Source organism: Malania oleifera, chromosome 13 (assembly GCF_029873635.1).
Source record: "Malania oleifera isolate guangnan ecotype guangnan chromosome 13, ASM2987363v1, whole genome shotgun sequence".
Taxonomy (NCBI): Eukaryota; Viridiplantae; Streptophyta; class Magnoliopsida; order Santalales; family Ximeniaceae; genus Malania; species Malania oleifera.
In genome coordinates, this window is record NC_080429.1 from 15,786,225 (window position 1) to 15,799,997 (window position 13,773).

The 13,773-nt window shown below is 39.7% G+C and overlaps 1 protein-coding gene across 2 annotated transcripts in view; it reads right to left on the bottom strand.

Annotated features, from left to right (window-relative positions):
• The window catches only part of LOC131146482 (uncharacterized), a 34,950-nt gene extending 22,079 nt beyond the window's left edge, over nt 1-12,871 (bottom strand). The window contains exons 1-6 of one of the 2 annotated variants that reach the window (XM_058096113.1): nt 12,569-12,871; nt 12,399-12,430; nt 11,496-11,593; nt 11,301-11,383; nt 9,265-9,342; nt 9,093-9,191 (exon numbers count right to left, since the gene is read on the bottom strand). In XM_058096113.1, the coding sequence (XP_057952096.1) occupies nt 9,093-9,191; nt 9,265-9,342; nt 11,301-11,383; nt 11,496-11,593; nt 12,399-12,430; nt 12,569-12,652 (474 nt within the window). In that variant the 5' untranslated portion in view covers nt 12,653-12,871. The remainder of the gene's footprint in view (nt 1-9,092; nt 9,192-9,264; nt 9,343-11,300; nt 11,384-11,495; nt 11,594-12,398; nt 12,431-12,568) is intronic. The other variant, XM_058096114.1, reaches the window with a different exon arrangement.
• Between the last annotated feature and the right edge of the window lie 902 nt (nt 12,872-13,773).

A 13,773-nucleotide genomic window follows, 5' to 3' on the forward strand; every position in this document is an offset into this window, starting at 1 on the left:
TTATTATCATTATTATGTTTTATGGATGTAATATATGTGAGTATATATATATTTATATATGATTCAAAAATGCATAAATTTTCAATAAAATATAAGGTTGAATTCATGAGTATAGTTATGTAAAGGGAAGGTACTAGAACCCCTTTACACCCGCCCAATGGACAGTACCTAATTACTTTTGTGAAATTAACCAACCAAGACTCAAACTCTTCCTTCTTCTGGTATTTCGTCATCAGTGAAAGTCACATAATTGGTGGAGAGGATGTTTCCCATTACATGATCAAAGTTTTGTACATAAATGTCCTGCGAAACATGATCTTTATTTAGCACTCTCATTAGTGCCTCTCTGTGGGGTTCAGAATTCAGGAGAAGGGACAAAATCGAGATCTTGGCTAAAAGATTATTCAGTTGCTCTACCACGCTGAATTCACTTTGCCAAATAACTTCCAAGACCTCGCATGCCTCCTAGAAAGTGACGGGCTGCTTAACTGGCTTAGGGCGCAGTTCTTTTTCCCGAGGAACCTATCTTTCTTCAAAATATATCTCTTCCCCTTCTTTCATCTTTCCCTTCCTGGCTCTTTACATCCATCCTGGGAATAGCAGCATTCGTTGCATGTTATCCCTCCAACTCTCATTATATTGCTAGCTCCTGCTTTTTCCACTTGTCCTTCTTCACCTCCTAGTATTTGGAAATCATATCGCTAGGGGATAGCTTTATCATCAATATATGGAAATGGTCTTAACGGGCAGATGATTAGTGGGGTTATCGATTTGCCTTCAAACTATGCTTGCAAACTCTCCTACCGCAAGCAAACGGCTATAAATGACCTAGCTATGACTGATGGATGGATGACTCTAAATCTTTCCATTTCATCATATTCTGTCATCATTGCTTCTTTCTCTTCCATCTGCGACCAAGACTTAATCAATCTTGCATCCATAAAACTTTGCATCTTATTTCTGAAAGTAACATATTCTGGGACTGGGAATCTGCTACTCTTGTTCTTACAGCTACATTCACTGCTTCCCTTTGCTTACCAATCCAACTTGTTACAACTTTTCAAGAACCCAATTTAGTGGGCTTCTAACTTCTTCGACCTGCTTTCTTCTTTTTCCCATATCTTCCTCCACATTGTCAACAAAACCTCCTGCATAACTAGGTAAGAGATTTCCCATGATATTTGGTTCCTTTCGGTCATCAAATTCCAGCCACTTCGTGTCTCTCAACGTCAATACTTAGTGTTTCAAAGGCCAACATTTCTCAATTAAGTGCCCTGGTGCTCCTGCATGATACTCGTGCCTGGTGTTAGCATCATACTAGTTTGGATGTGGTTGTCTAGCTAGCATCGCTTGTACGGATACAATCAATATGGCATTCAACAGTTGCAAATACAGCTCCGCATAAGTCATTGGTATTGGTTGACATTGACACTCAACCCTTTTCTATTCTCTCGAGCCCCTCTGTTCTGTCCTTTGCCCTTGCTGTTTAGGCTAATCGGATACTGGTGGCGCATTAGAAGCTATCAAAAGTGTGACAGTGCTAACCACTAAGTGCCTTCCTAACCCCTGTTGTACTCCCTTCTCTTTTCTGAGATTCCTTCAACTTCCCTTGCCTTCTGCCATATGCACCTCTCCTTTCTTCTTCAACCCCTTTTTGGATGGGTCTACTGTAGCATTCTGAAACTTACCAGTTCTAATTCTATGCTCTACCCGCTCCTTGGCTGATATCAAAGCTGCAAAGTCAATCGTTCCCACCAACTAGTGATAATACGAGTATTTAAGCGTATTGATGAACATGGTGATCCCTTCTTTATCTAGGATCGGAGGCTGGACCTGAGCTACCATGTCTCTCCCTCTCATTCTTCCCTTTTTCCATATTCTACAAGGTAAAACGATATAGGGTCAATCCCACTACATGCCTATAGTGATGGACAAAAGAGTTCGCCAAATCCTCTCCAAGATCGGACCCAAGCTCAATCGAGCTGTAGATACCACCTTGATGTTGCTCTGGTAAAAATGTCCTGAAAACCATAGATAAGGAGCTTATCATCAGATAGATAGGTCGTCATCTTGTGGCAAAACATGGTTATGTGAGACATAGGGCACTTTGACCCATCATACATCTCAAAGTCTGGCATTTTGAACTTTGGAGGTAGCAACCATGCCGGGTACAAGACACGACTCATAGGCGTTGACGGGAGCAAGAAAGCTTGTCCCTTCGACTACCTGCAATCTTTCTTCAAGCATCAAATACCTCTGCTGAGAAAAAACCTCCTCAGCTACTTGTTAAGTCTCCATCCATGCTTTACTTCCCCCAGCATTGTCATCGGAGGATGTTGGGCATAACAAGGTTCCTGCTGCTTAGACTCATATTGGTGAGAGGAGGTTGAGGGAATACAAGGACGGGGATCCATAGGGTCTTTTGCAACCGAGGGCACAATTGCAAGAAGCGGGGCCCTGATGGGTGTGAACTCAAGTGGGAAGGATCTTCTTCTAACACCTAAATAGGTTCTGGCAGATCAATCTAGACTGCTTTCCCTTTGTTCATTGACATGAACATTTCAATAAACATATTCATTTGTTCCTAAATTGTTTTGACATCTTGGCTAACCCTATCACAATTCTGCTCTAACCCGGCCAATCTACTCTCCATTTGTTCACCCATTAGCTTGGACTACCTCCTAGTATTGTAAGGATGACGGTGAAGCAAATTATAAGGATCAAAGAAATGTCCTAAAATGAAAGCTAAGTATGAGCTAACCAATGAGCATGAAGGAGGGTCACACGATGGCAATGCTTGTACGCATGGATGTTGTGCTTGCTTTGTTCTTAGCTTGTGGTCCTGATGACCCTATCTTTTTTGCTGCTAACCTAAGTCTCAGAGGTTATGATGATGATCCTAAAGGGTATGCCTATATGACTAGTGCTTATGTCAATGAAATGCACACATCATTGCTAAAGTTCTGAGACAACCGGTTCATTGATCACCTCTAATGCCACCGAAAATATGACAAGGTCATATATCGCCACTGCAAAAGTGCAATCCCCTATTGTTATGTTAGTACTATCATCCACTATCAGCTTTAAATGCTCCCATTTCAAATTTTGATTGGCCAGCAGTATTTGATCAATCTAATGAGCAAAGAGCACTAATTATCAAGCAAAACCTCTATGCAAGTTGTACTTCTGGTTGTAAACATACAACTTGTAAGGGCAGGAGGGGTTCACCTTCAGAAGAAACATACACTCCTTAATTACCAGGGCCAAGTCTTTGCCTCCCACTATAAATCAGTTGTATGAAGGGTTCCAAAATGTGACAACAGCTTTTATAAAATTGGTGTTACTCTGACATCTAAAGTGAAGCGATTAGCACATAAGTCCTACTAAATTGTCTCTTCCTTTCCTCATCCCAACTAGACCACATTAAGCTCAACTCAGATGTCTGATTCAAGAGGATATCCATATTTACTGCAGCTAGCAACACTGGGATTTAACTATCCGGAAAGACTATCGCTTGTTTGGCCCTGAACTATCTTGACATGAGCTTGAGTTGTTTTCTCAGATTCTATGGTCACTTCTATTATAGACTTAGCCATGACGGGTGCTTTATCGCCAGAGCTAGGGCAATGATGAGCCCCTAATGCAAAATGCAACTACAATGGACATAGAGAATGCGGGGTTAGTATTCATAAAGCAAAATTGGGCAAACAGAATATACAAACCAAATGAAAACATAGAAAAAGGTTTTCTCGGAGAAGGATGTTGCAGTCCATAGAGGATCGGTTTCTAGATACATGGGATAGCACTCTAAGGCTATCTTGGGATTGGGATTGCTACAGTTCACTATGTGAAGTTTGACTCTAACTCTAAGGATGAAACTATCCCAGTCTGCTTCTAATCGCTCAGAAGGTCAGCAGAACTCCTGTCCCTACCTATTATAGGTAATAGTGGACAAGATGCAATCTGAGTGGAATGTTTCATGTGCTCATTAGGAGGCTCTTGCCTCTCAAGGGCTAACACTACTTCATTTCATCCTAATCATAAAGGGTACAACTTCGGTGTAGAGCTCATGTAACGTGTGTGAGAAAAGGCGTAAAGAAGCCCCAAAACCCACAAGCAGAAAAAGAATCATGTAGCATATAGGTTTTTATTACATAAACATATACAAACAACAACAAAGTCACACAAACCATTATTGAAGAGACATAAGTCTTGATTCGCCAAAACCAATCAGGTGCTAGAAGAAGATCCAGTCTTCCCACCCAAGTTCACACCCGTCAAGGCCCTACATCTCGTGGTTGTACCCTTGATCACAAAAGGCCCTGTGGATCCCTATCCATATATGCCCTCAGCCTCCACTCACCTATGAGTACAAGCAGCAAGAACCTAAATATGCCCATCATCCTCCGATGACAATGTGAGGGAAAGTAAAAGCAAGGATGGTGACCCAACAGAAAGTCGAAGAGGTTCTATCCCATCAGAGGTATCAGATGCTTGAAGAAAGATTGCAAGCAGTCGAAGGGACAAACTTTCTTGCTCCCGTCAACGCCTATGAGTTGTGTCTCGTACTTGACGTGGTGCTACCTGCGAATATTAAAATGCCAAACTTTGAGAAGTGTGATGGTCGAAGTGCCCTATGTCTCACATAACCATGTATTACCTCAAGTTGTTAGCCTATCTCTCTAATTATAAGCTCCTCATTTATTGTTTTCAGTACAATCTTACCAAAGCAACAGCAAGGTGGTATCTACAACTCCACCGAGCCCAGGTTCGATCTTGGAGAGATTTAGCCAACTCTTTTGTCCATCACTACAAGCATGTAGTGGAATTGGGCCCAATTCATTTTACCCTGCAGAATATGAAAAAAGGGGCGAATGCGAGCTTCAGAGAACATATATGCAAGTGGAGTGACATGGCAACTCAAGTCCAGCCTCCGATCCTAGATAACGAAGGGATCATCAAGTTCATCAATACGCTTAAGTATTCGATTATCACCAGTTGGTGGGAACGACTGCTACCGAAATTGTAGCTCTAATATCGACCGAAGAGAGGGTAAAGCATGGAACTAAAATTGGTAAGTTTCATAACGCAACAGCAGACCCTTCCAAAAAGAGGTTTAAGATGAAAGAAGGAGAGGTGCAAATGGCAGAAGGCCAGGGAAGTCGAAGGAATCTCATAAAAGAGAAGGGAGTACAACAGGAGTTAGGAAGGCACTTTGTGGTTAGCACTATCACACCTTTGATAGCTTCCAATGCGCCACCAGCATCCGAGCAGCCTAAACAGCAAAGGCAAGGGACAGAATAAAGGGGCCAGAGAGAATGGAAAAACGTTGAGTGTTTACCAATACCCATGACTTATGCACAATTGTATTCGCAACTGTTGAATGCGAGATTGATTGTACCCATACCAACGATGCCAACTACACGACCACACCCAAAGTGGTATGATGCTAATGTCAAGTGCGAGTATCATGCAGGAGCACCAAGGCACTCAATTGAGAACTGTTGGCCTTTTAAACACCAAGTGCAGGCATTGAGAGAAGAAAGTGACTGAAATTCGATGACCGAAAGGAACCATAAATTATGGGAAATCTCTTATTCAATCATGAAGGAAGTTACGTTAACAATGTAAAGGAAGATATAGGGAAAAGAAGAAAGCAAGTCGAAGAAATCTCAAACCCGCAAAATTGGGTTTTCGAAAAGTTGCAACAAGCAAGATTGGTAAGCAAGGAGGACTTATGTAAGGGAAACAGTGAATGTAGTTGTTAGAACAAAAGTAACAAATTCTCAAGTCTCAGAATGTGTTACTTTCATAAACAATGCCAAATCTTATGGATGCAAGGTCGATTGAGTTTTGATCGAAGATGGAAGATAAAGAAGCAATGATGACAAAATCTGACGAAACGGAAAGATTTAGAGTTGTCCATCCATCAATCATAGCTAGGCCATTTATTGTTGTTTGCTTGCGGAAGGAGAATCCACAAGCACAATTTGAAGGCAAACCAATAGCCCCAGTAATCATCCGCCCGCCAAGATCATTTCCATATGTTGATAATAAAGCTATTCACTGGCAATATGATTGCCAAATTATAGGAGGCAAAGAAGGACAAGTGGAAAAAATAGTAGCTAAAAATATAATAGGAGTTGGGGGGATAACACTTAGCGGTTGCTGCTAATCCCCGGAATGGGTAGAAAAAGCCAACAAGGGAAAGATAAAAGAAGGGGAAGAGATCTATGTAGAAGAAAGGCAGGTTCCTCAGGAAAAAGAAACTACTCCTAAGCCAGTTAAGCATCCCGTTATTTGCCAAGAGGCATGTGAGTTTCTGAAAATTATCCGATAGAGTGAATTCAACGTGGTAGAGGAATTGAACAAACTTCCAACCAAGATCTCGGTTCTGTCCCTTCTCCTGTATTATGAGCCTGCAAAAAGGCACTAATGAGAGTCTTAAATCAAAAAGCTCATGTTCGCAAACATTTCCATAAAAAACTTTGATCATGTAGTGGGAAACATCTTCTCCACCAATTATGTGACTTTCAATGATGACAAAATACCAGAAGGAATAGTCTTGAGTCTTGATCGGTTAATTTCAAAAGTAATCCTAGCCCTAGGCTAATCAGTTACCATCCATCAAACAAATGTAAAGCGGTGCGAGTACCTTCCCTTTACATAACTGTACTCCTGAATCTGACCTGCTAATGCAGACTATTGACTATCAGTTTCCTTGGACCTAGGCATAGCTTAGAGACCAATTAACTAGTAGTATATTAAATAGGTGTTCTAACCTCACCTAGAGTAAAAATAGGTTAGTGGCGACTCCATTTGACTATATTTTGACTCATTTCCCACCGCATATATTATCCCTTTTCATATGATCTCAACTTTGCCATTTAGTCAAGGTGAATTGGGGATTCAAGCCCCTTATCTCGAGAGTTGACCCTCCGTGACATTGCAACAATAGCGATCATTGAAAATACCAATTGTTGGAAAGGAATTAAAACTGCGATTTTTGAAACTATGTTACTAACCAATTCCATTCCTACCTTGATTCCATTTTTACCTTCATTTCTTTCCTACTTCAATTACATTCTGCAATCCAAACACGAGGTAAAATCACTTATCCTAGCCCCTCCTTGAGTCTACAAACCAAAACTTCTGCCAATAATTTGTAAAAACTGCCAACAAAGCCTAAAGTCTTTTATATCACTAGCCCTCCTCCTTAGGATCAGCACAATGAATATGGAGTTTAAACTCCTCTCAAGTTTTCCCTGATCAAAAAAATGATTGGAGTAACTAAAACATCATTCTTGATTTTGATGAAGTCCATGGACATACTAGTCCAGGTGCCTTATCTCCTTGGCAGCGCCCATAACCTCTTATTCTAGAGAAAAAAGAAGGGTATCTCAAGTTTCTCTATATCCTCCTCATGAATGACGGCAAACTCAAAGTCCATCAAAGTAAAGCTTTCTATAAAAGTCCATCCCTTCGGTAATACCATTCTCCTCAAAGAAAGTGACTACATTAATACGATGCTGTCAATTTAGTTTAGTTGGCTTCCCTGGGGGGGGGGGGGGGGAAGGTTGGTTATCTTATGCTGCTATCACCTTCAGCAAGCCAAAGAGCCCTGGACTTGTGCATTAAGAGGATTTCTTGCTTTATAAGACACCTTCCAACCTCCCCCATTATCACTTCCCCACAATCTTTGGCTTCTGCAGAGAGTCCACCCACCCTTTCTTTGGTGTCCACTGCCCAGCGACTCCAGCTTCTTGAGAATCTTGACCTTCTAACACCCTCCTCTATAAGGCCACACACTCCAGAGAAAACCCATTCAACTTTACTAACATTAAACACCAGCAAGCAGGATACAGAATGTTCCCTCAGTTTCACATTGAGTTGTTCTTAACCACTGTATTCCACAACACCATAATGCCTACAGCAGTGCCAGAGCCTGGAAGGGCAGCCCACCCGCCTTCCAACCCAAATAGGGAGGTTGAGATCTTCATTTTAGCTTCCTAGAGGCATATCACCTCCTTCCACCTTCTCAGGCCACCTTTAAAAACTCCCATTATATCAAGGTCATGCAAACTCCTAATATGCCACAAAATTATACTGCACTTCACAGGCTTTTCAATGATTTGCTTCTTCCGCCTCTACCACTACTTCTTCCTCAACTCCTTTAGCCCTATTCTCCTCATAATTTGTCATCCAAGATAGCCTTTTGATTTCTGTACTTTCTTGAAGTTTGGACTACTGCTTCTAAACTTCCCCTCATTGCACTCCCTCCATCTTTTCTCAACCAGCATCGCAAAGTCCATAGCCTACTTTTTCATAAGCTATTACAGATACCCCCCCCAACCAATTTCCCAAACCCCTGAGTCCATTTTTAACCCATCTTGAAGCCTTCCAGTTCTGTGCTTGACTTCCCTCTCCCCCCCCCCCCCCCCCCCCCCCCCGGTGCTGCTTCCTTCATTTGGATTGACCACGAGCAATGGCAAACAAAACAGAGGTCCTTATTATTGTGAGTGCTTCAACCAACACCAGGTCCCCTTGCTCAGGATATCACTTCTACTACAAAGTCCTCTGCGACACTGCTGCATCTCCTCCTTGTTGCAAAGAAGCTAAGTTCTGACTCCACTCCTGAGCTCACTCCTTCCCTGCAGGTTGCTCTACCAAAAACATGATAAACAGAACACAGGCGATAGTAAAGCACCCGATTGCTCTCTGAAATGCAATAGAAGACAGTGTGCCAACCCAATCTCAATTAGTTCCCAAAATGAATACACAAGAGACACAAGATATATCCATCACAATATTTTTTCTCTAGCAAAGGCACCTGCAATCTTTTATATTTAGATATTATCTAGATATCTTCATCAACATATTGCTTTCTCTAGCTAAAATATCTGCAATCTTCAGATTCTATCTACATTAAACAAACAGTTCCAGTGTAATATTTTCCTAAATTCCAAGATTTGTTCACATATTTCGGAATTGGTCATCCTCCTTATGATTATAACATAAATTTTGCTCGACAGGGCATGGAAATTTGGGTGATCCTTGATCAAATAAATACTGTCAATGAAAAGAGTGCTTACTTGAGGGACAGATGTAGACACTCTGCCAGGGTTCAAGGCTTCTAGTCGCCTTTTCAACTCCTCAAGTCTGGAGAATTGTGCATTACTACTTTCTTGAACCTACAGAAGATACACGTCAAAAAAGATTGGTGAAAAGCTACACTTCAGATATGCATTAAATAAGGATATTTACCAGGCGATTTAGATCTTCACATAGCTTCTGCTTTACCTCTTCCTCTTCCTTTAAGGCCTTTGATGCAGCTTCCCACACCTACAACACATAACAATATATATCCAGAATATAAAAGAGAGAAAACAATAAATTGAAAGAAACAATATTCTGAAAACCTCATTAATCAAGAAAATTGTTGCTTTAAACTGTGACAAAAAATTATGAAAGGAAGGAAAAAATACTGGAGCTCCTTCTCAAATTTGCATCAAGTGCACAAAAAGATCATGTTTTCACTTGCATTTTAAAAGAACCAGTTAAGGGCATGATTGTGGAGATCAGAAAAAGAAATCTAACTCTTTGTGCAGAAAAATTTTTCAAAATTATTTTGCCGCATTGTCTAAGACTCAATTGGCCCAAATGGGCAAATACAAAATAAATCAAAAATGGGCAGAGCTAAAGTTATGGAGGACCCCCAATGGAGAACTTTAGATGCTTATACTGTAGCTATAGCTTTAGAACTTTGGATTTTTATTTTATCTTGGAAAATTTTTATTAATTTATGGTTATTTTGTGGATTTTGGGGGTTAGTTTGTAATTATTTGTTTTAGTTGTAATATTGGGTGTATAAGTACTTTCTTTGCAAATTTTATTACAGTCATCATATTTGAGTTCAGACTGCTCCTTCCACCCCCCCCCCCCCCTCTTCCTGCAGCCCTGTCCCTCTATTTCTTCTTCCTTCTTCTTACTCCTCCATCCTTCTTCTTTCTTTCTCTCTTCTCCCGTTTCTCTCTCTCTCCCTTAATTCTCTCTCTCTGCTTGATTCTGTTACTGTCCTGCATCAGCTTGATACCACGATATCCATTAAACCACATATCTCATCACTGTCATCAAAGCCACAGACAAGAGACCAATGTTCAATATCACACCAGAACACCATTCCATTAGAGCGCTGCTAAAGACCATACAAGGCACACACAGACAATCGTGCTTACACCATTCATCATCTGCAACTTTGCCCCAATATTACAACTGCTGGCCCCCAATTTCAAACACTATTTCTTGACAGACCACCAATGACCATCCCTCTTGCGACAACTCCATTACCATCAAAAAAAGAACCCCTAAAAAGGCCCTTCCCCAAAATTCCATTCCCATCCAACCACTGGAGAGCTGCCACGTGCCAGCCAAAAGTTTCCCCGTCATCACACTTTCACCTTTTTCAGAGTTTTCTTGACACACTGCCATTCACCACCCCTCTCTCCACCAGTTCTATAAAAAGCAAGGATGATGTGATTCTAACTGTTAAATTACCACTTTACCTAAAAGCTTAAGTTGTTAGGTTGTGGGCCAACAATGCATATCAAGCTTTAATACTCCCCTGCACACACAGCTGATAGCACGTGGAGAGATAAACACGCAATAGATAACTTATTACAAGGAATACGATAATTTTTAAACACGACATAGCAAATGCAGGCAACAAGACTAAAACCTAAGACCTCTTGGTAACCAACTCTGACACCATGTCGAAGTATTGAGTGAAAAGAAAAGACCTAATCACATATTATAGGTCTCTCTCTATTTATATTATATGTCAAGTACATACCAATGACTTTAGTACCTTTACTAACTCACACTTATTAACATAACACTAACACATATTAATAATGTTGACTGACAAAAATAACATTTGCAACAATAAAAAATATAATTAATGTAGACGAAAGAAAATACAAAATAAATTTTTTTTCTCTCTCCATTCCTCCTCAAATGCTCCTATCACTAGATTTAGGAAAAGGAGGTTAATGCGCCAAAACTCAAATCAGATTTTCTCACTTTTAAATGATGTCATAGGAATAGTGATCTCTATGAATTGGGGGATAGAGTTTAGTAATCAATAGTAAAGCAAATTATAATTATTCAATGAGCACTGATCTGCATGCAAGAGAGAGACAGACTAAATATAAAATGTTAAACATCTCACACGATTATTAAAGATAATAATTTTATTTCCATATCTGAAGAGGGCATAAACTGTATGACTAAGAGAAGTAAACCTTCCGTGCTTGTTCTTCCTTCAGCTTAGCAACATGAATCCTCTCAGTTGACATCTCAATTTTCTTTCTCATGTGCTCAAGTGCTAAGATATCCCATGCATGACAGCCACCAATAATGACTCAGCCAAACACCTTAACAAAGACAGAGTTCATAAATTTACAAAATGAAAAGAACTAGGTTAATAATGCATCAACCTGCCTTCTTCGGCCCAGCAGTGAGTTTCATCTCTAACGTAAGATTCGCTAGTTCCCGTTCAACATCACGAATTTTAGAATAATTTTCTTCAATGTATCTGGACAGAAATATAATACACACACACATATATGTCAGTTAACTTTAGAACACCATGTGGAAATGCAAGGTTCCTATATTACTGCTCTAGTCACCACATGCCAATAAAGGAAAAATAAAATGCAAAAAATCATACTGAAGTTCAGTGTCAATTGCACAATCAACAAAGCATTCGGACTCAATTGTAAAGTTAGGGTTTCCATATCAAAAAGATTAAATTTAAATGTTATAAAGTCCTTGTTTGCATTTCATTTGAGTTGTGCTGAATAAAAGAATTTTTTTCTGATACGATTAAACAAAGTAATAAAAAATCTTGGGTTAAACAACAACTAAGAGAAAACAAGTCATTTCCAAGACTCGATTTAAATATGACAATCTACCTTCAACAATGTATAGCTTCCCATCCAGACTGCTAAATACCATTAAAACTATACCTATAATTTGACAATCAAAGATTCATCTGAAGTCTAATTCAGCATATGTACATCACATTCTAGACCATTTCTCCAATTTTTTTTTCCCGTTCGCACATTAACTCATTCTCCTATCAGGCGCTAAGAAAATTAAGGAAAATAAAAATGCAAATCAATTGCTCCGTCCGGTTTCAGTTCATCAATTTTTTTCCGTTTTCCCTACATGCCCATGGCAACCATACAAAGCAAAATTCTTGTTCGACACTGGACCTCAATATGTCCAACTAAAACACAAAACTACTTACAAGGACGTTAGTAAAACAACAGAGATCCAAACTCCAACACACACACACACAGATGTGGACGGATTGAAAAAAGTGAAATTGAACTTACTTCTTCAACTGAAGTTGCTCCGCCTCGATTATCTGGCACAAAGAAGACGACGATCACAGACACATTCAAGAAATTCATCATATCCAATCCACACACACATACACACACACTGAGAGAGAGAGAGAGAGAGAGAGAGAGAGAGAGAGAGAGAGAGAGAGAGAGAGAGAGACCCGTTCGGTGTAGGCAATGACTGGAGCTTCACGAGGGAGACCGTCGGGGCCGATCTCGGGGAGGAGGGAAGGATTCGTAGCCATTTTCGATCTTTCTGATCAGTCTCTACACAAACCCATCCACCATTTTCATATGCACGTGGTAGAATGTGAAAATCGGTATCGGTGTCTGAGTATGCGTATTGGATCTTGCGAAACTGAAGAAGTTGGAGAAGGAGGATGGTCACTTCGTCAGGTCTTCGTGTTCGGATCCTAATCCATATACGAACAAATCAAGTATTCTAAACCAGGTTGAGGCAGTTGACGGTTTTTTTTTTTTTTTTTTCTCTTTTTGAGACATGAAAAACTCTATTTACTTCAAGAAAAAAAAACAAAACAATTTTTCACAAGTGATGAAATATCTTGGGGAAAAAAAAATTCCTCTTTATTTGTTGGAGGGTCATTATTTTTTGCCACTTGTCTTTAGGCCCATTTTTAATTTTTTTTTCAACGGAACTCCAATTTTATTAAGAGCTCTTATTTACGACAAAAAAATACCGTGGTTACAAGTATGACACATGGAATTTACATATAAACTATAAAAACCATCACAGGCACCAAAATCAATAAAAAAAAAAAATTAGTGCAATATTCCAAATAAACCAATCTAAACATGCTTCTATGGAATTAAAACCAAACAAAACAAAAATAAAAAATAAAAATTAGAGGAAAATCAGATGGAAAACGAAATTATGTCAATTAAAGATGAAGGCTTTGAATACTCAGTTTATCCATACGAATGAGACCTCTCATTTTATTCGGCAACACATTACCTGCAAAATATCTCTTCGTGTTGCCTCCCTCTCCTTGACGAGCCAAGAAATATGTCACCTCCTTACCTTCTCTAAATGTACGCGTTATAGAGAAATAAAAACCTTGTAACTCCTCTAATAATTCCCAAAAGTCTCATACGTACCAGGAGGAACAAAATCCAGATGTGAGTCATCCCACCACTAATTCCGAGTCACTTTCAATACAAATATTCTGATATCTCAACTCTTTACAAAGTTGAACACCATTAGTAAAAACCTGCAACTCCACTATATTGTTAGTACCTAACTCAAAATTTTTAGAGAAAGCGACTTTAATATTACGAGATGAGTCGCAGATGATACCATCACCACCGCAAGAACCCGAATTTTCTGTACAAGAGTCATCAATATTTA